This window comes from Zonotrichia albicollis, chromosome 4 (assembly GCF_047830755.1).
Source record: "Zonotrichia albicollis isolate bZonAlb1 chromosome 4, bZonAlb1.hap1, whole genome shotgun sequence".
NCBI classification, from domain to species: Eukaryota; Metazoa; Chordata; class Aves; order Passeriformes; family Passerellidae; genus Zonotrichia; species Zonotrichia albicollis.
Genome location: NC_133822.1, coordinates 13,660,997 through 13,687,910, shown reverse-complemented (window position 1 = coordinate 13,687,910; position 26,914 = coordinate 13,660,997). Strand labels below are relative to the sequence as shown.

Genomic DNA, 26,914 nt, shown 5'->3' with positions numbered 1-26,914 from the left:
CTGAAGTAATCCACATATTACATGTCATTGAAAATTGCACAGAGTGAGTAGAATTAGGTATAAAAAGATTTAAAATTCTGATTGCTACATCTGCAGTGAATATTGGGAATTTGTTTCAGCTCACAGCTGTTATCTCCATCAAGAGTCCTTTCTTTGCTAGTACAATAAAAGCTGCCTGCTAGCAAGAAAAAGATTTCTTTCCTTCATTTTTTTGGAAATAGTTGTATTGGAGGGCTGACCATGGGGATCACAATCTTTTTGTTGCATATATTACATTTTTGCTCTCTGTAATCCTTATTATCAAGGAATTCCTGAAAACTGAATGGGACATAAGTTATAGTTAGCTTTCTGTGGAGCCCATCCCAAGCACCCATCTCTCCACGTTGTTTATAACAGGACTGTAACCATTTGCTGTGTGAGGACTGCCTCATTATGCATTTAAAGTTCAAGTGGTCTGGACCCTTCCCGTGGGAGTTATCAGGGGCTCAAGTGTTTACTCAGTTTTTATAAAAGTTTTACAATTTAATATGTTCCTGTCAGTAGCTGATGTAAACTGAAATTAGCTGAAAACCAATTTGGAGCTGCTCACAGGAGTGTAATTATTCAGAAAAGTGACTTTAGCATAACCAAACTTAACTATTTTAAGATAGGTAGTTCAAGTGGTATAAGTTGTTGATATGGGTAGGGCATATCTGTGCTTATGTCATGAAGTGTTTGTGTGTGATAAAATGCTTTATTTCCTTAATGTGGTATTTTAAAGGATCTCTTACATGTATCATTTAAGATTTTACAAGGCAAAAAGAAGCATTCAAAAGCTGGAAGATCATACTGCATGATTTTGGTCTTTACATCATCCATCATCTCTATGGCCATCAAATTGAAGCTTAGATGTCATTTCCAAAGAGCTGTCTGTGCTTTGTACCACACTGCATACACCTGTGTAAGGAATAATAAAACTGTAACTATCACCCCAGAAAAATAATGCACCCTCCTGCACAGTACTGGCAGCCCTGGAGTTTTTGACATATTGCCAGGACAACCTGGAGCTCCAGTTGGGCAGTGCTCATTTTCAAAACATTTAAATGAAAAATAGGTGGAAAACTAATTATGGAAGTTATTTCAAAGTGAAGTACAGTGATTTGTTGAGATAAACTGCAAAATAAAGACCAGGCAGTGTTAGAAGTGTGGAGTACATAAATTTATTACAGCCACTATTAGTGATCACAAATATTCTACTATGAATATTTTTTGGGGGAGCAGGACACAGGCATTCCCCAATCCTCCATGTCTTTGTGAACTTGTAGCTACCCAGCCTCCCTCTGGAATGGCTCTGTCACCCTTTGGATTCACTTGTATGACATGGCTTCAATCTACCCAAAAAGCAGTTTAAGCAATGCAATATCCTTCCTCAAGGATGATTTGGACTGCACTAAAAAATGCTCTGTTAGTCAGCTTTAGGATGCCACATCCTTCCAGATCAAACTCTTTGGTGTATTTAGGCCATAGTGGTAAATCAATTGGAAACTCCCTAATCTATGCAAATTTGGTAAGCATTTATTTACCAGAAATACCCTTTTGTATACTATTTTATCAATGAGCAACAAGATCCAGCAGCACTCTCTCCATTCATAAATCAATAGATGCCATCCAAGAAAATCAGTGCCAGGTTAGAGAACATGGACATGTGGAGAAGGACTGATATCAGTGAGAGCTGATGTTACAGTGTGCAACAGCAAAGTCACAATTGCAAAATGTCTCGACGTCCCAGAAGAAAACACCTCAATTAGCATGCGTGGCAGGGCTGAGATTAATGTAATTTAGGAAAACTTCTCATTTCCGAACTGCTAATCTGCCTTGAAGAAGAAAAAATATATTTGAGACCTTGAGATGTAAAGTTAAATTTCTCCCTGAGTGAAGCACACATTTTTTTGTTGCAAAACAATAATGAAGGGGAGAACTTCCCAGCAGACCTGCAGCTCTTCAAGGTATTTTTCTTGTTAAGGGCAGATTAGCACGTCAAAAAGCAGAACCATGTTTTATCTTTACATTTTTAGCCTTCTCTTTATACATTAATGGGACTGCAGCTCTCTAGTGTAAGTCCCTTGGGTGTTACTTTGACTTAGCATATTCTTTAAACCCTTTTTAAATCCACAGTAAAATCTTGGAACATTTATCCTACTAGAGCCACAGTGGGGGGCATCAGCTGGGAGAGGCAAGCTTTCAGCTGTGTTCATTCATGGAACTGAGGCAAGCAAGGTTTCAGATTAAATTGAAGCATCTAGCTGATGCAGTAGGAGCACCTGGGATGCTCTGCTCACACTCACACCCCACATCTGGAGTCCAAATATTTTTTCCATTTCCATCCCAAATTCTAAAATGCAGCTCTGACCTTCTTACACATGATCTTTAGTTTGGTGGTGTCCTCATATTTACACAGGATGGGATAAAGTTTTCTTTTTTTCAGCAAAACCATGAGTTGATTTGTAGGTCATGTGGTAGAGGGCTCTGCACCCTGTTTCTATAGCAGCCTTAATTTTAATGCATGTTGTTATGTTGGCTGCTATCACATGAACCTTGATTAGGCTTCAGAGGTGAATATTTTATTCTGTTTTAATTTTGTTTTCCATAAACGCATAGGACACCAAGTACAGCAGGGGCTACAGCAGGGGTGTGGAGCAGTGAGTGCCACTCTGGGGACACTGCCCTGCCTCTGGGCCAGCCCAATGCCAGCCCATGGCAGCACCCCCAGGAATACATTTTAGGATCCTTTATTGAACATGAAATGACTGCAGGAGATCAGCACTGACCCTTTAGTCATAAAGTGCTCTTCTGAGGACACAGACTCCAATAACTGCAGGTTTTTTCCTGCAGTATTTTTCCCCAGGCGTTTTGGTTAACACTGACTGATGGTTTATAAGGGGGTTACTGTTCTTGGTAGATTGCTTTTATTTTCCTGTCTTATATCTGATCTGGAAGTGCTTTTGCATGTTGAGGATTGATGATGTTTTGTCTAGAAGTAAGTTTCAGGCAAAGGAATGAAATGCAGCCTTTCTTTCTTTGCATTCTTGTGATTCTTGACTGACTGTAAGTGTTGTCAGATAGAAACAAAACTGCAGTGTTACAATTTTTGTCTATGGTATATATGTCTTAATATATACCACATGGCAGGGGGCAATACATCAGATTTTTTTTTCATGGGTGTTTTTTTGTCACTAGAGTAAAAACAAATAAATAATCCAAATAATTCACCTCCAAATAAGTAATGTGGGAGTGAATTAGTAAAATAATTTACTCTCCTTCTGAGGTTGCTGGCTGTGATTATTTTTGCTTCTTTTGGTGTGTAAAGCTTCGTATTTAGATTTTGTTTCCTGAATTTTTTTGCTGCTGTTCATGTTATTTAGCTTGCAATATATTTTTTGAGGAGTTTTCTTATGGGTGCCATTCTGCCTTCAGTGGGCAGAAATTCAGCCTGCTGACTATGCTGCCCTTCCCTTTAATACTCTCAACATTGTGGTCCACAGCTGACCAGTAGGGGAGAGGCATTATGAAAATGCAAAGAATTGGATCATTGCACTATTTAGGATAAACCAGGAGGCAAAATAAATTACTGCACATTTTACAAGAGACAGGGAACAATTTTTAGACTTTCTGTTTTGTCCTGTAAATTGTAAAAAGGGATGTTAAATATGCATAGAGAATTAAGGCAATTTTTTGTGCGTTTGTAGAAAAGGAGTTTTTCATTTTCCTTTTTAAAAATTTTTTCCAAAAATACCACAAAAGTCTGCAAATCACAGTTCTCTGTTCCGATGATGAAAAAAAGCATGAGCAGTGTGTATCAAGGGAAACAGTTTGATTTTCACACTCTAGCTTTACTGAGCACCTGAATGTCAAAACTTCTGCCTCTTTTCCCTCTGTCTCTGGTGGCATCTGAGATCACCCTGTTGGGGTCAGCCAGGTGCTGCTGAGGGATGTGGTCTCAGCCAGGCTGTCCCTTTGGGCTGCCACATCCTGCTACTGGTACCCAGCACACAGAGCACACACTCGCTGTCGCAGGACGGAATGCTTTAGCCCAGACCTAATGCCTTCTAAAAGATATCAATGCTATAATAGCTGTATTTATGCTGTAAAAACTACCACAGATTTGGGGCCTCAGAGGAGGAAAATCAGCCAGGTTTTTTCCTGATACATCCAAATATCTGTGGACCATACAGGTGGTGTACAGGACTGTGCTTCCTTCCACACTGGTTTGATCTGGACACAGGTATGGGTGGATTTCAGCCAGCAGCACTGAATTTCAGCATGATTTCAAAAAAGAACTCCTGGAGATTGACAATTTTATTTGAAATTCCTCCATTCAATCCATAATACCATTTTTCTAGCCCCACTTCTCCCTTACCTCTTCCACCAACTTGGTCAGTGATTCCTCTGCTCTCTTCACCCCTTTGCTGAGGGTGAGAATGGCCATGGTGCCCATTATGCAACTTTACTGTTCTGGCTTTTGTATTTATGAATTCTAAGGAATTTGTAGCAAACCAGCACTAATGTGTCACGGGTTTCAGCTGCTGAAAAAGGCAAACATCCTGACTCCTGATCACAGTGTTACAGACACTGTAGGTACAAATGGCACATGTGTAAGTGGTTGTGTAGTGGTTGTATGAAGATAAAACCACAGTCTGTCATTACTTCAGCTGGCCTTTGCCTCACAGATGCATCTCTCCTGCCTGCATGGCATCTTTCCAGAGCAGAGAGGCTTTTGTGAGGCTCAGATGTCACAGAAGTCTCCCAGAGATTATGGGACTGGCTGTGTCACAGGTCACTTCAGTGTCCCAGCAAGGGTCCCTGGGGTTGTAGGAGGCCTTACATAGGTCACCCTAGTGTAGGTATTGCTGAGGCTGCTGTAAGCAAGGAGGATCATAAGACCTGTAGCACCTCCAGAACTGCTCCTATGAATGGAAAGTGCCTCTTGTCTCCAGCTCTGTGGAGATGTTGCAGTTGGTACTGGTGAGGAACAAACCTGTCTTCTGTACACATTATACTTCTATCCCAGACTCCAACTGCATTGAGCCACTCACTCAATTTCCAGCCCTCTCCACTCCCTGGGATGGGGAAGAGAATCAGAAAAAGGTAAAACTCATGGGTTGAGATCAGAGCAGTTTAATAATTGAAATAAAGTAAAATGTAATAATAATGAAAATGAAAAAGGGAGAGAGGGATAAAACTCAAGCGGAAAAACCAAATAGTGCCAATACAATTGCTCACCACCTGCTGACCAATGCCCCTCCCATCTCTGAGCAGAAATTGGCAACTTCTGGCCAAGTCCCCCTGTTTACAGACTGCCCATGGCATCCCATGGCATGGAATATCCCTTTGTCATTTGGGTCAGCCTTCCTGGCCATGCTCCTCCTTGTTTCTGGTGCACCTGCTCATGGCACAGCACGAGACACTTGGCTTGACACTTGACGCTGAAAGTCCTTGACTTAGGGGTCAGCACTACTGAGCAACAACTGAAAAATCAGCTTGTTATCAATGTCATTCTCATGTTTAATCCAAACCACAACACTAGGAAGAAAACCAGCTCTATCCCAGCTAGCCCAGACAACACAATATGATTTCAAGTTGACTTTAAGATCATCTGAGATAAGGGATTGAGGGATAAAACAGGATAGCTTCCATAACAACATCACTCCAAAACAGGAGGAGACATCTGCAGATGATAAATACTCCATCTGGAAAGATTTATATGGAAGTCCCTCTGGTTTCGTTATGTAGTTATCCTTATTGATTGGTTTGACTGACTTAATTTGCCTTGGAGGAAACTATCAATTTTAAAGCATCAGAGTTCACCAGCAGTGTTGATAACAGAGATATAAAGAGTAATTAGGACAGTGCAAGTGCAGCCAGGATAGGAGGTGCTGAGTGGCTCCTGTGGTGACTGAGGCAGTGACAGCAATGAGGGCAAACACAAAACACGGCTGCGGGCCAAGGATCAAAACAAAGGAAATGCCTTACAAGGCAGACTGCTGCCAGAAACCATTAACTTCATTTTGAATAAATTAAAGAGAGATTTAGGCTTTTGTAGGTAAAGCCATTATTCTAATTAGTCATGCTAGGCTATAGAAGAGCAAACAAGATACCAGGAAGTGCTACCAGCAACCACATAGGCAAGAGAGGATGCTGTCACTGCAAACCACTCAGATCAGCTCAGCTGAGTCTGGGGTGAAGACTATCTATTATGTTATTTTAAAAACCCAGCTTGGTGCTTTCTAGGTGCATTATAGATCCAATCAGGATGTCTGTGTTTATGGATGAGTGCTGGGCAGTTACATTTTTAGTGACTGTGTGGTGATTTTCTAGTTATTGCTCAGCAATGTTTCATTTGATGTCCCTTGCTCTGGTCAGCAGGGAGGTTTGGTTGGGTCATGGCTCTGTTTAAATTAGTGGGTCAGGATGGTGTTGCCAGTTAAGGCTGCTGGTTCACAGTTTCACTCCTACTAAAGCAAATTCAGGGCAATTCCAGGGGCTCCAGTGCTGCTTTGGTGAATTGTTGCTGCTGTAAGGAGAAGGATGTGGTTACTGCTGGCTCTGACAATGAGTCTGGTGGGAGCAGATGTCTGGTTGATAACAAGGTGTCCCTTTGTCACATTTGTCACTGGTATAAGCCCTGTCAAGGAGAGTGTCTCATGTTTGGCTCATGAGACAAAGATTTATGTTTGCAAAGTGGAAAGATTCAGAACAAAGCTATATTTTTTGGAAGTTGTATGAGAGCTGCTCATATGGATGAGACACGAGTCAAATACAGTAACAAGTTAAAAACAAAAAGCGGATGCAAACCGGGGACAGTTGCTTTCCTTCAACAGAATAAACTAGAATTTGGTGCTAAAATAGAAACTGTGGAAAGTACAGAATGAAGGTATCTGTCCGGTTTTCGGCTGTTTGAAGGGCCTGGAAAGGCCCGGAGTGGCCTTGGGGCAGCCCGCGTATCAAAGGACAAGAAGAGGCTTCAGTTCTTCTTTCGGTTTTTATGTTTATTAATTGTTTATCTAAAAGATTTTCTTTCAGCCCGACAGAGGTCTGCTCAGCAGTCAGCCATGAGCACACTGTGCTGCCCTCCGGACAGTCACCTATCTTTATACCCATTGTTACGTGTACAATATTTATCATTATTCCCCAATACCATTTATTCTTATTGCCCGGTGCACTTTTAGTAATGACCAATCCCAAAGTGCCACCATCACCATAGAAGATGGAGGAGAAGAAGAAGAAGAAGAAGGACAGGACACGCCCCAATTCCTCCATCTTACTTCTCTAAACTCCCCTGTACAGCAATCTTAAACCCTGTGTCTCACCCTCTAATTAACTAATCCCTTCACCATCCACCCCGGTGAAGTCCTCCTATCCTCATACAGGTGTCGTCTCCCGTGTAGGATCAAAGTCCAGCCACCAGACACTTCTGGCAACATTCCAGGACTCCCGAGCCCCCCAAGGGTGGTCTCGGTGGCTCGGCACCTCAGTCCTGAGGTGCTGAGATCCCACAGGTATCAGCCTAACAGGTCTATAAAGAAATATATATAAGTTGCTTATTATAAAACATGCTGGGACTATTAGGAAAACATTTAAAATAGATTTTGACTCAAGCTTTTGGAAATAGATTTTTTTCTTCTTCTATATTTCAGCAACATAGTAACTTATTAGCATTTTCTATTTATGTTACTGCTGGTCCCTGTTTACTGTTACTAAATCTACTTGCCTTGGAGCACTTAGTGCTGTGCTGCTCTCTATGGAGCACTTAGATTTCAGCAGTAAATTGTCTTCTCATCCTTCTGACAGTGGCCTGAAACCACCAAAAGGCTGCAGACCAGGGCCTCACCACCCCGTTCCCCTGACTCGTGCAGCCAAATCACACAAGGGACTCACTCAGTGAGGGGATATTCTTCACAATTCCACATTTCCACAATTCTCACCATTCTCCACAATTTCCATATGTGTAGGTCCTGTTAGGTTTAATGAGACCAGTACTCATAAATCCCTGAGATTAAATTATAACCCTAAGTGGGTTCTAAGAGAATGTGCTCAAAAGTTTTGATTAACAATCCCCTTAAAGAAGAACATTGAAAGTGAGATTAAGCAAAAAATATATCCTCCCTTTGGCAGCAAATTTTCAAAAATCTGTTCGTTAGTGGTTCATTCCTGCAAACCTCTGGTTCTAGTGAAAGGTTTGCTTCAGAAAGTACTCACAAATGTGGATATAAAGCACTTCTCCTGTAAGCACCTAAAAGCCCTATTCTGAGCTGTTTCCCTGAATCCCAGTTTGTGAATGTAATTCAAATGTGAACTTGAAATAAATTATTGTTTTCAGAACTATGAAGAAAATATATTTACATTTCATGTATGGGGGAAAAAAGGTTATAAAACCCATTATTATTATCTCAAGTGTGAGTCACATCAGCACTGTGGTACCCTCTGAAGAATCAGGTTGCTGTATTCAGACTCTGGTTTTCTCCTGACCACTGAAGGGATTATGGATTTTAGAGACAGACTTTATTAGGCTGTTTTACACATATGTGTTTTTTTCCTAGTGTTCTGATTAACATGTGAATGGTATTTTCCCCCCAGCATTGCAGATAGTGAAAAGATTTATTATTTAATAGTGAAGCGATAGCAATAATAATAATAATAATAATGAAACAAACACCTGACTTCAAGAAAGATAAAAATAACATATTGCTGGGTGGGAGAATGTATGTGTTGGTTGCTGGTCTTTTCTTTCTTCATACTCTTTAATAATTTATCAAACCATCCTGACCCTTAATTGATCACAAGGCTACCAAGTGCTTTAGCAGTCTGCTACACTCTGTCAAATGAGATGTGTTTTTTCCTGTGAAGCAGAATGAAATCTCCCCCAAAAATCAATTGGCAACAGCGAATTTCAGCAGGGTGGGTGCAGTTCACTTAGGGCCACATTCTGCGCTTTTACTCCAGCTGAAAGGAACTTACATATGTAATTTAGAAACATTTAGCTGGCTACTTGCTTGGGTAAAAACTGCATGAGCTCACAACTGTACATTTGTGTTCATTCTTTAGAAATTATAGTTATCAGCTCCAGATACTTCTTTACCCCCAATGGTCCTTTTTAACATGGATTATTGATGTTTTCCTTTAACATTTTGGTGGGATTTTTTTTTAAAGACAAAACCCACTGAAAAACAGGGAGCAATTTGATTTTCTTCCCATCACTAGTTCTAAAATTTTAAGACTACATTGCAGGGTTCTGAGAGGGGTTCATAACTGTTTAAGGATGTTGTTCAAATATTCTTCCAATAACTGAAACTATGGCATTATTTCACTCTCTGTAGCATTCAGTGAAAACATAAATTTCAGTTTTACATATATTTACAGGTGAGTCTCAAAAAGGTCCTTTAAAACATCTGAAGATACACAGGACAAAGGGAGGTTCCTACCTCTGAAAGCGTGGTCTGAAAGCTGCAGCTTTAGCAGCTGTAAATAGCACTTCATGTCTATATACATTGAGATTTTATCCTAAAATGTTCCTTAAGGTCTCCACCTGGCTTTCTGTGAGTTCAGGTCTTGGCAGCCACCAGTGCAGCTGCGCTGTGGCCTGTGCTGCACCTCAGATAATGTGGATAACATGGATAACATCAGATAACATGGCTTCCCCTGAGCTTGCAGAGGACCTTGGTTCTGCACAGTCCTGGAGCCCTGCTCTACAGGGGTTTTACTGAGGAACCAGGCTCCTTGTTAATGGCACAAAGTTGTCACTGTTCCCAGCACTCCTGCATCTCAGTGGTGTGCTCTTCCATGTGACAGGAGAATCATAGGGGGCACCTCTATAACTGATCCTCAGTTTCTTAGAGAGGATGTGATTCTGGAAAGTGGAGACTGTGGGCATAAGCTCCCTGCCAAAGTGATTACTTTAATTGAAAATATTAAAAAAAAAGGCTACAATCATCTTTCCATTTTGAAAAAATTATCATCCCCCTCAGAACAAGTCCTTGATGCTGCATGGGGAAAACAAGTAGTAAGCCCTGGTTTGGCCACTTGTACATGGGATTTAGCACAGGAGGTATTTTCAGGCACAGTCACTTTTGCATAATTTCTGCTTTTTACCAGACAGAACTGTTCTTACCTTGTGGATTTGTGGATCACCCTTTTAGATGCCAGAGCCTGGGTGGAGAACAGAGCCCCCAGCTCTGCTTCCCAAGGGAAGAGATGGTTCCTAGGGCTAGGTACTTTATTTTTGCATAACACAAAATCTAATTTGAAAATGTCAGTTTCTGGCTCAAATTTATTATCTCCTAATCAGGAATTATTGCTTTCTCAGAGATGTCAGAGTTATTTTGTTACTTGGAGATTTTTCTTCTTGGAATTTCATCAATATTTTATGTATGGCATTTTGCTCTCACTTACACATTTCTGTGAAAATGGAAGCATGAAGCAGATAATCAGTTTAGAAGCAGCAAAGCCAAAATGTGGTGATTCATTTTACACCTGTATTTAACATTCACTCTCTTGTTTAATATCATACTCAAATCATGTAGTAAATAGGAAATGGTATCTAGCTGCCATCTGGTTCATCACTGGAAATTCTGTTGAGCCCTAGCTATAAGGAAGGGTTTACTGAGGACCTTGACATGCAGATGAGCTCCTTGTATGAAGTTCTGGTTTAGAAAACTGTTTTCTGAGGAGGATATGTCATGTTGTAATACAGAATATTATGTAGTTACATAAGACAGGGTGAAAGTCAGAGCTGTTGCAGGTCCATGCTTCTCAAGCAGAGAAAGATGTGACTCTTTCCTGCATTTGTCTGGGAAAATTAGTTTGCATTAGATGCTTCCCAAGCTCTATCACTAGAAAAGATCATCTTTTGTCTTTCAGGGGCCCACATGGGAGAATGGCTGCTATCATCTATGTTCTCCCTTTTGGAGAAGTTACACAACAAGGTGAAAGGAATAATGAGTTCAGGATCAGCACCTGAATTTGGGCATTTGTGGACCACCATTTTCCCATCTCACACACCTTTGTGTGTGCCATCCTATAAAAGAAAAAAAATATTTCCCTGCATTAGCTGTCACAGACCTACTAGGGGTTCTGATTATCAATTAAATACTTTTAAACATTTAAAGATTGAAGTTATGTATTTATCACCTGACTTTACCTAAGCTTTTCCTTCCAATATTTTTCTGTATCCCTGCATTTCTTGTATTAATTTTATCCCTTGAAATCTACCTCTTCAAATAGAAGTTCTTTGATTGACTATAGATAGTGTATTGAGTAGACCTAAACACATTTTGTTTAAAGTTTACACAATAAAAACAGCTGCTGAGTTCCCTGTTGAGAAGGACTGAGAATGTTTAATTTCTGTCCTGGCAGTGCTGTTGGCAGGTACAAAGCTTGTCTGGGATTTGAATGGTTGTGATGGTTATTCTGATCATACTGAGACTCCTACAGCCTCAGGAATTTTAGGGGATGGAGAATGTAGAAAGAAGTCTGCAGCATGTCATTATGAGGAGTGCACACTGTAAAAACCAAGGCAAAAGGAATTCAGAGAGATGCTAACAGCCTTTTTGCATGCAGCATGTTTTAGAGCTGTGGATGGGTACCTCTCACAAAACTCTGAGCATTTCAGTACTCATTAAGTCACATGGAAACACTTGATTTTTTGCTGAAGTGTTTATAGACTTTTATACAGGATGATCTTAAAATTTCACCGAAAGATTTTTAGTTTTGTGCAACTTGTGAGACTTTGTGAGACTAGACTTGAATGTGCATAGTGGCACTGGTCACCAGGAAGTGAGAGAGATACCTACACACAATATTGACCTGAGCCACTCTGAAGCTGTCAGAGGTACATACACGATCCACTTTTGTTCTTAGGGCTGCTGTATTATCAGACTTGTCTCATAATCATTTAAAATTTTTGTAGCAGAATGTTTTTTCACTTCTGTACTTTGATTTGCTATGGGGCAAACACACAGCAGCTTACCAGTTTGGAGAGGGGCTGGAGGAGAAGGGTGGAGTTGCTTTCCATAATAAGGAACTGCAAAAAGACTGGAAGCAAAAAGGTGGAATAATATTCTTTGCCCTTAATTTAACAAGTTCTTAGTATCAATTTAATTGTCCAGTGTTTTTTGCATTTTTATCCTTTTTATGTTCAACCTTCAATGGGAAACCTTGGAATTTAAACATCAAAAAGTTTTTTAATATTGCTGTCCTTCATTGAAGTTTCATTAAGTTTCATTATTTAATTGTTGTTAGATGTTCTAAAGGTTCTGAACTCCTAAATGGAGTTGATGTGTTCAGGAAAGGTCCAGGAGATGAGGAGGGTTGTTTTTATTGCAATAATATAGCAATGAATTATTAATAAAATCTAAAGATAACATGGTGATAAAATTATAAAATTGGGATTTGAATGATTGCTGTACTATTCATTGACTTTTTTTCTGAAAAAAAAATTGAATTACTTGGTTTTTTTCCTTGTTTAGAATTTATTCTAGTAACTGCAAAATTGTTCTTTTTTTAAACTGTAAATCAAAGGAAAAAGAAATTCTCCACAGATGTTGTATGTGTTTGATGTATTAGGCACATTTTTGCAGGGAAACCTAGGGAATTCATTAACTCACAAGTTGCTGCCAAGGAGGGAAGCAGTCACATTCCCGAAGCTGCTCTGGCTGTCCCGTGGCTGGGGGATGTGTTAGGGCAGCCTTTGTCCTCCCTTGCATTTGGCTGGCTCTGGAGAAAGGGGAATTTCTTCAAACTGCAGGGCTGTTCCTGCTTCTCCCCTGACAGCATCTGTTATTTAATTACCCTGGTAGTCTGAGCCTGGCTGTTCCCACTGCACAGCCAGGGATGGTGAGAGATGAGAGCTGCAGCAGCCCCCAGACCCAGCCCACTGTGCTGGAGCCACTGGCTTTAGCAGAGCTTCATAGAGAGGGACAGGCTTTGGGAACAAATCAGAGTTACCACCTGACACCCTGGGCAAAGCAAAGCAGTTGCCCAAATAGCATTTGCTCTGTGAGGGACCTCTCTGGGCATATTTTTGGACACATCTGTCCCAGTAGAGCTCTGCTGCAGGACTTCAGCAGTAAGAGCAGGGCAGTGAGCCTGGGCACCAGGCAAAAGGGATTCCTTGAGGATGTTACTGCCACCCCTCCCAATTAGCCAAGAATGGCAAATAAAACAATACAGCATGGCAAGAAGTGGCCAGATCTCATCTGCATCTAGTCTCTTGCAATAAAGAAAAGTCAGTAAAATACCATCTCTCTGGATTTCCCTACTACTGATCTCCAGAAAAGAGGCTCCATTCACGGGAGCTTGAGCCTTCTCTGTGACTACCCTGACACAATGAGCTGCAGCTTCATTTGGGGATTTGAGCTGTGACTGTGTGAATGACAGAAAATCTCATGTGGATTTTCAGTGGGGAACTGAAAAACCCTGAATGAGGAGGTTGTGGCTGTTTGCAAAAGACACAGGCGTCACTACCATCACCTGCTGCCTGCTGTCACTCCTGGGATGGATCACTTAAATTCACTGTGGTTCATTTCTCCCGCCCAAAAACTGAAGCTGGTTTAGAATTTCATAACCCTGAGGATAAATAACATCCATAACCTTGAGCTATAATCTGTCATCCTCACCAGTACCTGACCAGGATTTCAGACATTGCCTTTTGTCTGTAAAATGTGAAATGTTTTGCTTGTGAGACAGCCCCCACTTCATGCAAGGTACTGCTGGCATCCAGTCCCTGGGGGTACTCAGTGGAGCAGTGTGCTTGCATTAGGAAGGATTTATCCCCTCCTTGGTGTAAAACTCTCACTTGCAAACTCCTTCCACATCTGGATCTGTGGGGGCTTACAAAAAATTGCTGCATTCACATTACAGGAGAATTCCCAAAAACTCAGTCATAGAGGATTCTGATACTCAGAGATTGTAGGCACACAGTGTGTGGTGATTGGGATGGGGCTGTGGCTGAGCCCCGTCCCCAGTGGGCACAGCTGTGAGCAGCAGGTGAGCAGCACTGACAGCAATGAGCCAGGGAGTGCCCAAGGGTACTGAGCAACCACCAAAGGGAACAGAGGGCACACAGGGGCAGTGCATCAACATGAGAGAATAAAAGGTTGGGCTAAAGAGCAAGGAGGGCAGATGCTTGACGTGATGATAGAAGAACAGTCTTCTGAAGTGATGTTGCTCTGTATGGGCAGACACCTGAAGCCTTCTGAAGTGGTATGGTGTTGCTCTGCAGGGGTTGAAGCTTTCTGAAATTGTATGGTGATGCTCTGAGTACTGTGCCTGTGTCAGCTGTGGCGTGTGCTGTGCTGTACACTACGACAAGACACAGGCTTTATTTCTCTATTATTGTTTGAATTGCAACAAGCAAATTCAGGAAATACCAGCCACTATAAACTTTGAGATGCAATCACCAAATAGCTGGCTGTGACCTTTTTGAGCACAGTACTGCCTGCTCCCATTGCCTTTTCCTTCTGATCCTATTAGCAATGTTTCAGCCCATGTCACTGTTTTCTGAAATGAAGGTTCAATATTTGAAGTAACTTGGAACAAGGCATTGTCTTCTGATAACTGTGTTTAAAAGAATAGTTTTATCATTTACTCTTTCATGTAGGAGGAGTAAAGGTGCAGTGATCCATTCTGATAAGATTGCCTTCCTTTAAGCCAAAGGGTGTCAAACAAACAACCAAGTTTGTACGACTTTGTAGGGAACTACAAAAGGGCTCCAAGGGGAGAAAGATTGCTGTCAGACATTTTTTTACATTAAAAATACAGTTCTTTTGTTTAATGTTGAACTGCAGCGATTTCCAGGGGGAGGGATTATTAGATGACATTTGCATTCATTCATGTATTAAAAGCACATATGAGAAAGAAGTAAGAGAAAAATCAAAAGAACATGTACTGGTAGAACTGTGGAAGATCTTCAGATCAGAAGAGTTTGTGATTCCAGAGTTCATCTGGTTTTCCCAAATAGATGTCTTTTAATAGATAATACCTTTCTCTAAGAGCTTCATTTTTCTGACTAAAATAGAACTTTTCTTTCTTTTTTTTCTTTTTTTTTTTTTTTTTCTTCAGGTGTTATTGTCTTTTAGATCTGTAATGAGTGTAAATGAGGTAATGGAATAACTGATTTACAGTAGCTGTGATCCAGTTCCTCCTTCAAAAATGCAAATACTTCCTCTGGCATTGGCCTCATGAAGACTAATAGCAGAAAATACACGGAGCCTTGCAGTAAATACAAAGTCAGCCTTGGCTCCAGCAAAGGCCAGCTCCAGTATTTTCATTGGCATTAATTCTAATTATTTGATGGCACGCCCCTGGGGTTTTTTCATTCCGTGTTGCCATGATGAAACACATGGCAGACGCATTTCTCGGTCTGTTAGCACCTTGCAATGAGCCATTAACACTTGTTACTGTTTCCTTCCTCTGTCTCTTTCTCCCAGGAATTATGTCTGACCACCAGTTTGGAAACCAGTTCATGTGCAGCGTGGTTGCATCCCATGTGAGCCATCTCCCAACCACCAACCTCAGCTTTGTTTGGATCGCTCCGCCTGCAGGCACGGGCTGTGTCAACTTCATGTATGTATGGGCACAGAGTGTCTACCCATGGGCAGACACTCACTCTGGAGATAATGGAACCACCCAGCCTGCTCACACTGCTGAGTAAAACAGTCAGAGTACACTGACAGGTGTACACTGTAATTTGAAGTGAGAATATTGAGTTCTTTCTGGCTGAAGCATTTCTGTGAATATTGGGACTTCTTATTTTCAAAGCATGAGGAAGTCTCACATTTAAAAGAAATTAATTCTTCTACTTAATCATATCATTGATCCTTTAAGTATATGGCCCATTTGCAGTGACACGGTCTTGTGATTATTGCATTTAATATGAGTTAGAACATCACACAAATATATTATTCATATAGTAAGAATCAATACAAAATGCAAGTATTTGAGAGTAGCTATAGTCAGGTATTTACTGTTCCTAATTTTAAACGCTCTGAACTTCTGATGAACCAAGAATGACCAAGAGGGTTTTTTGGTAATTTGTTTTACAGACATAAGTTATCATTTAATGTTTTAGCACCAAATAAAGTTCTAACAAAATAGCTAATCTTCAATCATTAGCATATATGTTACTAACTTTTACCTTCAAGTAATTTCTAATTATTTGTCCCAGAATTTTATAGACCAGATTTGAGAGAGAAAATACACTGAGAATGCTGTCAAAAGTAGAAAATGTTTCAAGTTTGACATTTTCAAGAAAAAAAGGCAGACAGTTAGTTCCCTAATTCAATAAGTGAATAATTGCATCATTTCAGAGACATTTCTGTGTTTACTGTTGTCAAAACAAGTTTTCTGAGTATTATTCCCTTTCAATCTATACTGGGAAGCAGCAGGTAAGTGCCCCATATAATCAAATATTTTGACTTTTGTAAAAAATAACAATGAACAGCTGACTTTGACTACATAAGTTTCTGATGAGCACAGTGAGCACAGTACCTGTGGATTGATTTGCCTGTGAATTTGATATTTCCCCTTTACCTACATAATGCACTTTTTGCCTATACTGTCAGGATACATTATTTATTCGCTGTGATGACAATGTGAAGACATTTTTATTTCTGGCTCTGTCTTCTTCTAAACATGTAACAGTAAATTGGGGAATAATAGTTTTGATGGTTGATAGCTAAATTGTGAGAGTGTATTTATTGTATATACAACAGTTGTATATACCTTGAGGAAATCTGTCAGCTATGGGGTTTATACAACCTTTAACTTCTTTCTAAAAACGATTTCTTTTTTGGATAAAGAAGCAGCTAAAGTTTGTTTGAGCTGCCTGTACATCTTCTCTGTTTCATTCTTGCTTACTCCCTTTTTTTCTTGAATTATTTTGTTTTCCTGCTATTAAAGAGATATTTGTTGAATTTTTGGTCCCAACTTGCGGAGTGACTGTGAATGTATTTTTTATGAAATATGACCCTCCATTGTGAGGTTTGAGGTCAATTTCTAACCAGTCATTCATTTTCCTGTGGGTGATTTTTTCCCCATGGTTTTATATTGGGTTTTTTGTTCATGTTTGCCATTGTTGAAGAAGACCTGACAAATAACTCTGCAGAAATACAAATACTATTATGAATGCTGACTCTCATTTAAGTGAAATTAAAGGAATATTTTTCTAAGGCAATGAATGCTTGTCTATCTTGAAATCCATGGAAGGTTCAACCCTGGCTTCAGTGGTAACAGAGTTAGACCAGCACTGAACAGTTTTGGAAATCAAACCCCTAATTTCCTCTTTAAGTCATAATCCACCTCTTTGCTGTAAGCACCCTTTGAACAAAGGCGGTGTTCCCACTGTGTTTGGGAAGTCCTTAGCCATGCATAGCAGAAATCTGAATTTATTTTTGACTGGGTAGTTTGCAGCATGGATGTAAACCTACATCTGGCAGGGCTGAGAGCCCAGCACCACAGCTGCTCCCAGGGTCCCTGGGTCGGTCTTGGTGGCTTTTCTGAACGTCTCCCATGAGGTATAATGATGCTACATAGGTGATGCTGTTTTGTCTTTGAGGATGACCAAAATGCTGCAGTTATATCAGTTTGCTTTTCCATAGTACGAATTCAGACCAGAGTGGAAAGGCTCAGCTTCTCTGGAGTTGGTGTTTACTCCAGGATCACACTTGTCTGTAGGAATACTGGGTAAACATGATCATCAGTTGAAGGAAATGTAAAGAGGGGAAATATGTTTTACCTCTAATCCTCCTCCTCAATTTTTCTTCAGCTGCCCACACTTTCTTGCCTCAGCTTGTGTTTCTCCTGCTTACTAAATCACACATTGCAGTAAACAAAGCTATTTTTGGGGTACAGTGTTAGTCTGCCTACCTTACCCAGTTCCCTGAATACTAGAGTTCCAGAGGACTCTCTATCTTATTTGTCTCCTTTTGTGCCTTTATAGCAAATAATAAGTTTTCTTAACACTTTCAATTGAATATAAAGTTTAAATTTAATATAGATTACATTTAATATATAAATTTAATTAATTTTTGTTTAACTTAGTATAAATTGGAAGTGCTTAGAAAGATACATGAATTTGTAGACTCTGACTATAGTTCATTATAGGTAAGAATTTCCTATATTGTGTGTTGCCAATTTGTCTGTGATTCAGATCAGCTCATTAGTCTTTGACCTCTCTGGGGATGGATAATAAGGTTATTAATTAGCATTGGCTTTGACATGCGATTTTTGAGTGTTGATTCCTCTCCCTGGACAATTCTCAGGAGGAACTGAACAAAGGTCACCAGGCAAATCTCTCACAGGCCAGGCAGCTTTTGCTATAGATGCACAGATAGCTTTTATTAACTGCACACACAGTTCTGGCTTCCACTGAAGCAGTGGAATTCTGTGGATGTGACACAAAGTCAAGACCCTGTAGCCATCATGGGCAAAATTCCCTTTCACTTCATCTGGGCTTTTTGGTGTGCTATTGTAGAGCTCAGTCCTGAAAGACAGGAGCCCTAAGACATGAGATTTGTGCAGTGATGCTGTCAGCCTGTTCTTCCTTTTAGCTCTTGTATCCACTGGTAAGCAAACAAACATGATAAGGAGGTTGAGGTTTAAGACACTAAGTTTCATAAAAATCAGTAGCCTGGCAGACCATTTATACCTGTAAATTTGGGCATTCCCAACAACAATCCTCCCTGCTACAATGTGATTTGTTTATAAACTGCCAGAAATATTCCTGCTGTCAGTGTATCCATTCCCAGTCCCCAGCCCTTGCATTTCCCAGTCATGGTGCAGGAGGAGGCTCCTGGCCACACTCAGGTTATTGACACAGCCAGTGAGGGATACACAAGAGTATTGCTGTGCTGTGGGGAGGGATGTGGGGCACAGCTCTGCAAGGAAAATGGGCTTTAAAAATTATTTCACCTTATTATGGCTACTGAATGAATATTAAAAATACCTTTCTATGAAATACACTTCTAAGAGAAACACAGAGTGCTGTTGGTGTTCCTGTAGTACATCTTAATGTGACCCTTTAGTGTGTTTTCACCATAGATACTGCCAGCTGAGCTGAGGAAATGAAAGCTAAAATGCATCATTTATTACAGAATAGTTTTCTTAGCAATAACTTAGGACTATGTTAAACAGGTATTGAGCACAGGGCCTCCCAAACAAATTGCCAGGATCTGTAAATGCTCTTTGCCACCACAAAATAGCAGGTCCTCCTTTATGCTAACAAGTAATTTCTCTGATTGTGTGCAAAATTGTAAAATATTATCTTCATAATCCTTCAGCTAGGTTTGGTGGTTTGTAATTTCTGCTCTAAGCTCACACTAACCTAGTTAAAGCTCAGCCTGACAGCAGGGATAATAATGGCTGTTAAGCAGGGTGGCATGCTGGGCTGCATCTTAGGATGCTAAGCCTGTTGTTTTATAGATGGCTTAACTTAGTAGTTTGCAAAAGTGATAAAGCTGACCTAAATAGCAAAAGCATATTTTGTTTTGACCACCAGCAGGGTTTATTGCAGAAGTTCCAGCTATTGTATTAAATAGAATTGCAGGCTGTAGAATGTACCTAGAAGAATAAGTGTTTTTCTTGTGTAACTATTTGTATTAGTCGCTGAACAGGTGTTTAATAATTATGATTGTGTCTATATATCCACTATAACTTCTATTAATGGAAGACTGGACTTCTGTAAAGATATCTGCTGAGTCTAGGCAGAGTCTAATAAGCTATTAAGTGCTAAAATCACATCTTTTGTGACACTTAATTAGCACAGCCTACGGTGCAAATGGCTCAATAGGAATGGGAATGAGCTGTGGTGGTCCCTCTCTGTGAGCACAGAGGTAAGACAGCAGTGGTGGCTGAGGCAGGGCCCTGGCACATCACTTCTGTTGAGGCAGGAGAAACTGATTCTCAGCACAGCTCCTGGAAAAAGTCTGGGGCTGAATGCTGAGGCAGACAGCTGAACTGTTGGAAGACATTTTCAAGAAAGATGATGTGTTTTTCACTGAGAATATGGCTCTTCCCATAATCACTTAAAGTTACAGCTCCTTTCTGGGAAGTTTCAAGCACCCTGTTCCAGAACTGGTCTTTTCATGCCCATGTGTTTAAGCCTGTTTGAGGAACTGGCAATGGTGTTAATTATGAACTCAAAATATCATGCTGTACAAACACTACAGAGCATGAAGTCTGTGATTGAGAGACTTGGTTACCTATTTAAAGCATTTATAGAAAACCTATGATAATAATTATAGAAATATTGAATAAACAGCCAAGAAGATTACATGCTTTACTATATTAGTTCTCTAGCCAGGGTGGGAAAGATCTCTATTGTCTGAAGAAACCACACTCCCCTGGTAAACCACTTAGCTAAACTGCCATTTAAGACACTGTTTACTGTGGTTTTTTCAATTGTTTTAAAGAAGTACGAAGGATAATCTTAAAGATTAAGTACCCAATTATGTTTGTACACAATGATAATACACACAAATAATAACATAAAGTAAACAGAAAACGGCATCTATCAGAAATGAGGTCCCTTAAGTCCCTTGTATTTATGTATCATCAACTCTCAATTATATGGTCATGTATGTTTTTCTCCCTCACATTCTTATGGTACCACAGAATTGTACATTGAAATACACTGTTGTTCACAGCATTCTAGTTGCTGCTATATTTGCAATCTCTGCATTCAGTTGAGGATTGTGCCATAACACATATGCAAACCTTAATGTACAGATAGCCTTGACTTTGGGGTTTTGTAAAGAAGCAGCTCCCTGCTTCAGCAAGTGCTGCATTTCTCTTCCTACTCTTTACTGCAACAAAAGGGTGAAGGAGGATATTTCATAGCACTCTTTGTGATATTGGTGTGGACTCTGAGTCAGGGATAGCATGGGCAGCATCAAATAAGGAACAGTTGCTGCTTACAGTCAGTTCCAACATTTAGCCCAGTGTTGCAGTTATTTTTATTTTTCCATACTGCTTATAACTTATGCCTTGTAGAAAAAAAATCATCAGTAATTGTTCCTTGCTGGTGTGTCAGTCTAGTGGAACTATGAAGAAAAATTACTCCCTTGCTTGGTTTTCCACTTCCCTGGGTAGAGGCATTGTTGTGCCGTCAATCAACATAACGTGTAATATTGTGAAAATCATGAGCCAATATTTGATTCCTATCTTGGCTCTGCTCTCATGCCCCATTTTGATGTGATGCCCAGATTACCTCCTTCATCTTCTGTGTTTGTTAATTTCCAGTGAAATGCAAACTGTGCATGGAACCATTGTGGCTCCTCTATGACCCCCAACAGCAAAGGCTCATCCAACTATGTGGAATTAGATTTAACTTGTCTGTTAGCTCTGTCTCAGTTTTATCATTTTTGTGTAAAGCAGACTGAGGTGACTAATGAGAAATTGTGGGTGTTTTCAGAAACTTTTTTTAACAGAAGATAGTAACACAGAGGGTACTGCGTAGGTGAGTACTCAAAAATGTTCAGAGCAAAGCAAGAAAACCATGAGAGAGGGTGAAAGCTGGTTGTACCTAATTTTCCACTCCTGAAAAGGGGTTTTCAGCTGTTTCAACTGGGTATGAGATATGTGCCTATCTCCAGGGAGGTGTTTATATGGGCTGTGTGTCTGTAATTCCCCAGAGGGTTAATGGGAATGCAATCTGGTTCCATAGACATGAACATTCAGCTCTACATCTAGGGAGAGGTATCTGCAGGAATATGAGGTCCCTAGTAGCTTTCTGAGGATGTTTCAAATTATTTTACTACTTCTAGGCAGCAGAATTAAGATCTAGATCTCCACTGACAAAAATGGATCTCTAGCTACATAGCTTGCTTGTGGACCTTTACATGGGCATGTATTCTAAGATTTTTTAAATGTGAATTGGAATCCCACCCAGACTCAGCTGCCTAAACATAAGCATCCTGTCCCAAGTCATAAAAAGAAATTTTCATCCCCACCACCCTCAGCAGTAACTAACTTTGTGTCAAGAACTTTCCAATGAGTGGGCTGCTCAATAGTTGAAATTTGCTGAAGGGTATGAATAAAAATGGCAACCATGTAAAGTTCATAAAATCTTGCAATTTTTTTCATTTTTCCCTGTAGGTCAAATCTGTTGTGCAATATTATCTCAGATGACTGATACTCCTACTAAAAGCCCACTTTAATGAGAGGACTACTCTATTTTTAAGCTTATCTCCATGTGTGCAGACAACTGGCCATTTGTGATTTTAGACTCCTCACACTGTGTTGTAGGTATTAGAAAAGCAGAACCAACAAAGCCAGAAAAAATGTTTATGTAAGCATGAATTTAAAGTAAAAGCACATGAAAATTCTATTGGTGTTAGTCAAACTTAAATCCAAAGATGTATAAGAAGCATAAAATGCTACTTCTGTTAGTGTTGTGTAATGGCAGAGTAGAAACTGCAATGTTGTGCTGTATTAGGATAATTTGTTTTCTTTGTGTGACGCAAATTTATTATATCACATACTTGTATGATACCAGAAGGAAGCTCAGTATAGCCTTTGGCTTCTCTGTAAAGATCTTGTTGTGGCTTCATATAGGACTCTGGCACCTCCTGCATGAAATAAAATGAAATTTAGTTATTTTCTACTAGTATTATCTGAATAATAAAATGGTCATGGTGAGAATTGCTTCCCTTCTTACAAATGTTCATTTAGCTATTCTAGAAGCAGAGATTAGATTTTACTTTCTTCCTTTTCTGCACAACATTCACATTATTTTTGTGCACGAGGCCATCAATGCACAATCTGTGAATCAGTTATGAGTAACTGTGTTTAAGATTCTCTCTTGAATTTTGATAAAAATATCTCTGAAATTGAACCTCAGGGTGATTTTTCAGAATGTATTTTAGTTCATCAACATCATAAACCTTTGTTTCATTCAAAGCATTGCTTTATCTTCCCCTTTTCTCAAAATGGCTTAATTTTGAAAGCATGACTGGAGTACAGAACATATTGCACACACTCCAAACACTGTTTCCACTAATAGATTTTCCTCTGTATCACAGCAGTTGATGAAATACGTCTTGCCTAATAATAATTCATCAATAACAAACCTTTCAAAATTACATCCTAGAAGAAATATGCTGAATGAAATAGCCACTGACCAGTTTTGGGGAGTTCTTTTGGAAATGTTAGCTATAGAAAGAGTGAACACTAACCATACCTGGAACTACTGTCTACAGCATAAAACATGAGTGCAAGCAAAGGCAGAGGACAATTGTAAAAGATGAAGATAAATTTTTAGGAAGATGAATTTCAGTCCTGCAGACGAGCCTGTGCAACTAAATTCCATGTCTGCATGAAAGTCCCTGGTGCCTCTGGAATGTCTCCTGGTGGGCTGTTGGAGCCTGATCATTTCAATGCCATCTCTGAAGCAGATAAAATGTCCAGCGCATGAATGGAGTCAAATGAATTGTCTTGTTTCTGGGGAGTCCTTGACTTCTTGCAAGGGACTATTGCCAAATGATTTGGTGAAGAGCTTGATCCTGCAGGGTGCTGAGCACTGCCCTTGGTCCAGCAGAGCAATCAGGTGTGTTCATGCTGTCATCAAAGGCACAGGCAACACTTTCCCATTCTTTTAAAATTCATACCTTCACAATATTTTTTTAAATTTTTCTTCGTTTGTGTACACAGATAAGAGCATATAAGGATGTTCTGACCATAATTTCAGTTCTTACAAATTAAATTTTCTCACCTTGTTTATTTGGAGGATCTTTAATAGAGTGAGCTACAAAATATTATGTAGACACACAGTAATATTCAGCAAGGAAGAAATTCTCCCTTTGTCTGTATAACAATGTTCTCGTTAGGCTCAATTTTAGCAAGAGTTTAAAAACAAGAAAGAAAGAGCACCTAAACACTAAACTTGAAGACAACAAAAACATTTGATCAGCTTTTGCTGCCCTCCTGCTGGAAAAACTTGATTTTGAGTATTCAGAATGACTGTGATCTGTAGAACAGAGTTATCTGTTGTACAGCAGAGTTACCAGCTAAAAGATTTGAAGATGCTACACCAATTCAAATGATACATTTTTATTTAAAAGCATATTATTGAAGTATTTCCCATACTGTTTTGTGGCTCTTGTTAGTGATTAATGGCTATTTTCATTACCTATTTTACAGGTACATTGGCACTGTAACATTATGTTTTAAGGTTGATGGTGTTGTTTTCCTTATTGTTTTGGAGTGGCTTGAATCTTTTTAGTTCTTACTGGAAATGTAAGAAATACATTTTCTCTTATAACCTTCCAAATATCCCTCTTAGATCAACATAAGCTGTTTAGCTCAAGTAGCAATGTACATTTGCTTGAGCCATTTTCTGTGAAAAATGCATTTTTGAAGTCTTAAAGAATAAGAAGCTCTCCAGCAATCTCTGTGATTTCCCACCCAAGTAGGGAAGAGTTTAAAATAACAATTTCGAAGAAATGAATAATGGAAGAAAGTAATTCTGTCTTTATTTTCAGTACTTCAGTAGTCTGAGGTCAAATTTTGCCCATGTTGAACATATTGCTGCAGTCAGGAAGTAAAAACCTGTTCCTCAAATTCAGCCAGCTCCTATCACCATCAGTGTTTATGCAAAGCATTATAACTGATAGGAACAAATTACTTTGCAGAACCTACTTACACATTCAAAGAGCAATGTCCTAAACATCCTAAAATGCAAATAATAAATAGTAGAAACACTCCCAATCAATATCACAGACAGTTTGGCAATGCAGTGAAGATGTCAGGGCCATAATTTGAGCGATGGCTTTAACACACAAATGGAGAGAGAATATGTATGGTAAGTTAAGCTGTATAAAGCCTTTCTTCTAAATCCAGATGTAGGCATTAACTCGCATATTTGAGATGGCATGCTTATTTGCTAAGTGCAAAGATGGCTAGAAAAAGGCTTTCCTGACTGATGATAAAAGCTGGAGTACTCTTTAATTTTGGTTACTGCCAAGCTTATTTCAACAACCACAATAGTTATTTGGCTTCATACCAAAAGTGGCAATACAGTACTTACATGTCTATGGATCAAAATTAGATGAAAAATTGCTGTTTCTCATCTCCAAAGCTATTTGCCACACATTTTATGGGCCTCAAGATGCCTTTTGTAATATGTGATAACAGAGCCAACTGAAGCATCTGCCTGGGAAGAGATTACTTTAATTATGGACTCAATGTCCTATTTTCTGCAAGTGTTCCCCAGAGAATTTCTTACTGCTGGATGAGAGGTGTTATGATGCACATTAAAACCTACAAGTCAAACAAAAGAGGTTGTAAAAGTGAGACAAGGACACCCATAGAGACCCCAGTCTTGTATTCAGTGGCTAAAAAAATAACCCTGAAATCTGTGATGATAACTTTTTCATTAATCTAATACCCATTAAAATAAATTTCCAAAATGTATGTACATAAAAAAAGAATGATAGAAAATCTTACCATTTTTTTCTTTATCCTATTATGTTTTGTAAAATTGATTGATCTGTAGAAGTCTTTAAAATGTTCATATTTTCCTTTTCATTTTTCCAGTACAGTAGTTACTAATGATGTAATGTGAAAAATGCAGCAAGGAGGTTTCTTGTTAGCTTCTATTTTTATTGCACGCGAAGTTTCTTGTCATTAAGGATTCGTTTGCCTTCTACTGTAGTATCATTGATCACAATTAACTCACTTGATATTAAAGTGGATGTGCTGTGTGCTCCTATAGAAATTCTGGGTAAATCACCATTGATTTAGCACAGCTTAATGGATACTTAAAATATTTGTCATTCTCTCCTCATCAATTAGAAGAATGCCTAGAAATCTTCATTAGCAGCTGCTGCAATTATGAGCTGAAAGTTTTTCTTTATAGAAAATACGATGGAAGAGCTGTAAAGATGGCTTGAAGATGCTGTGACAGCATGTGAAGTGCTGGGAAACTTCCTTAGAATTTGGAAAATTGCCAACATTAAAAGGGAAAATGACATCTCTAGAAGACACTGAACTTTAAAAACAAAGCAATAATAACAACAAACCAAATATGCCAAAAACTATTTGAAGTTTGTTTAAAACAGAGGGCCGTATCTTCCTCTTTGATTTTGTACAATTATTAGAAAGGTTTATTCTCATAAAACATTAGGGTGAAAGCAATGCTCATCCTTTATAAATAATATCAATTAGCGCTAGGGATTTTGCAGTTTGCTAATTTTATAGTAACTATGTCTTCAGTGAAGCAGAACCAAGTCTGAAAAGAACGTTAAATGGTCAGTACTTCCCTGGTCTGGGGGAAGGTAGTATTGGGATTTCATAGCACAGCAAATGAAAACAATTAGCTACCCCTGCAGCATCCAGCCCCCAGGAGGAGCTTGCCAGGTAGTGGTCCATCACATATCCCTTCTTCATGTTTTCCAACACCATTTCAGGTGCTTGGGGAATGCTTGCTCCAGGTTTGGTCTCTGCTGCTGTATATGCTGAGTTTATAAACCCAGTCACAGCACGATGTGCTGGGGGCTCAGAGATACCTGACCCTCATCTGCAGGGTTGAATTTGGGTTTGGATGTGGTGGCATCTGTTCTGTCTGGACTGTGGGTATGCTCATGATATAAGCTTTAGGAAGTGGATGGAAAGAGCTGAAATATTGTAGGTGGCTTTGTCTGGAGCCATTCTGGGTTAGGAGGAGAGGAGCTCAGTTCTCTGCTGTGTACAACATGGTAGGACTGAGAGACACATGGCCTCTGGCCCCATGGAAGGATTAAGGATTAAATATTGGATCCCTTTTCTATTTTCTAGGCTGTAGTTGTTGAGGGGTTATTTTCTGACTTCGTCTGGCTGTAAGAAGCTACACAGTGCCAGGGTTAAATGGAAGGTTTTAGCTCGTACATAAATGGGAAAAGCCCTGTTC

At 39.6% G+C, this 26,914-nt stretch overlaps 1 protein-coding gene across 2 annotated transcripts in view; it reads left to right on the top strand.

Moving 5' to 3' along the window:
- The window catches only part of RELN (reelin), a 284,024-nt gene that overhangs the window by 66,995 nt on the left and 190,115 nt on the right, over window positions 1-26,914 (top strand). For both annotated transcript variants that reach the window (XM_074538845.1, XM_074538846.1), the window contains exon 3: window positions 15,462-15,597. In XM_074538845.1, the coding sequence (XP_074394946.1) occupies window positions 15,462-15,597 (136 nt within the window). The remainder of the gene's footprint in view (window positions 1-15,461; window positions 15,598-26,914) is intronic.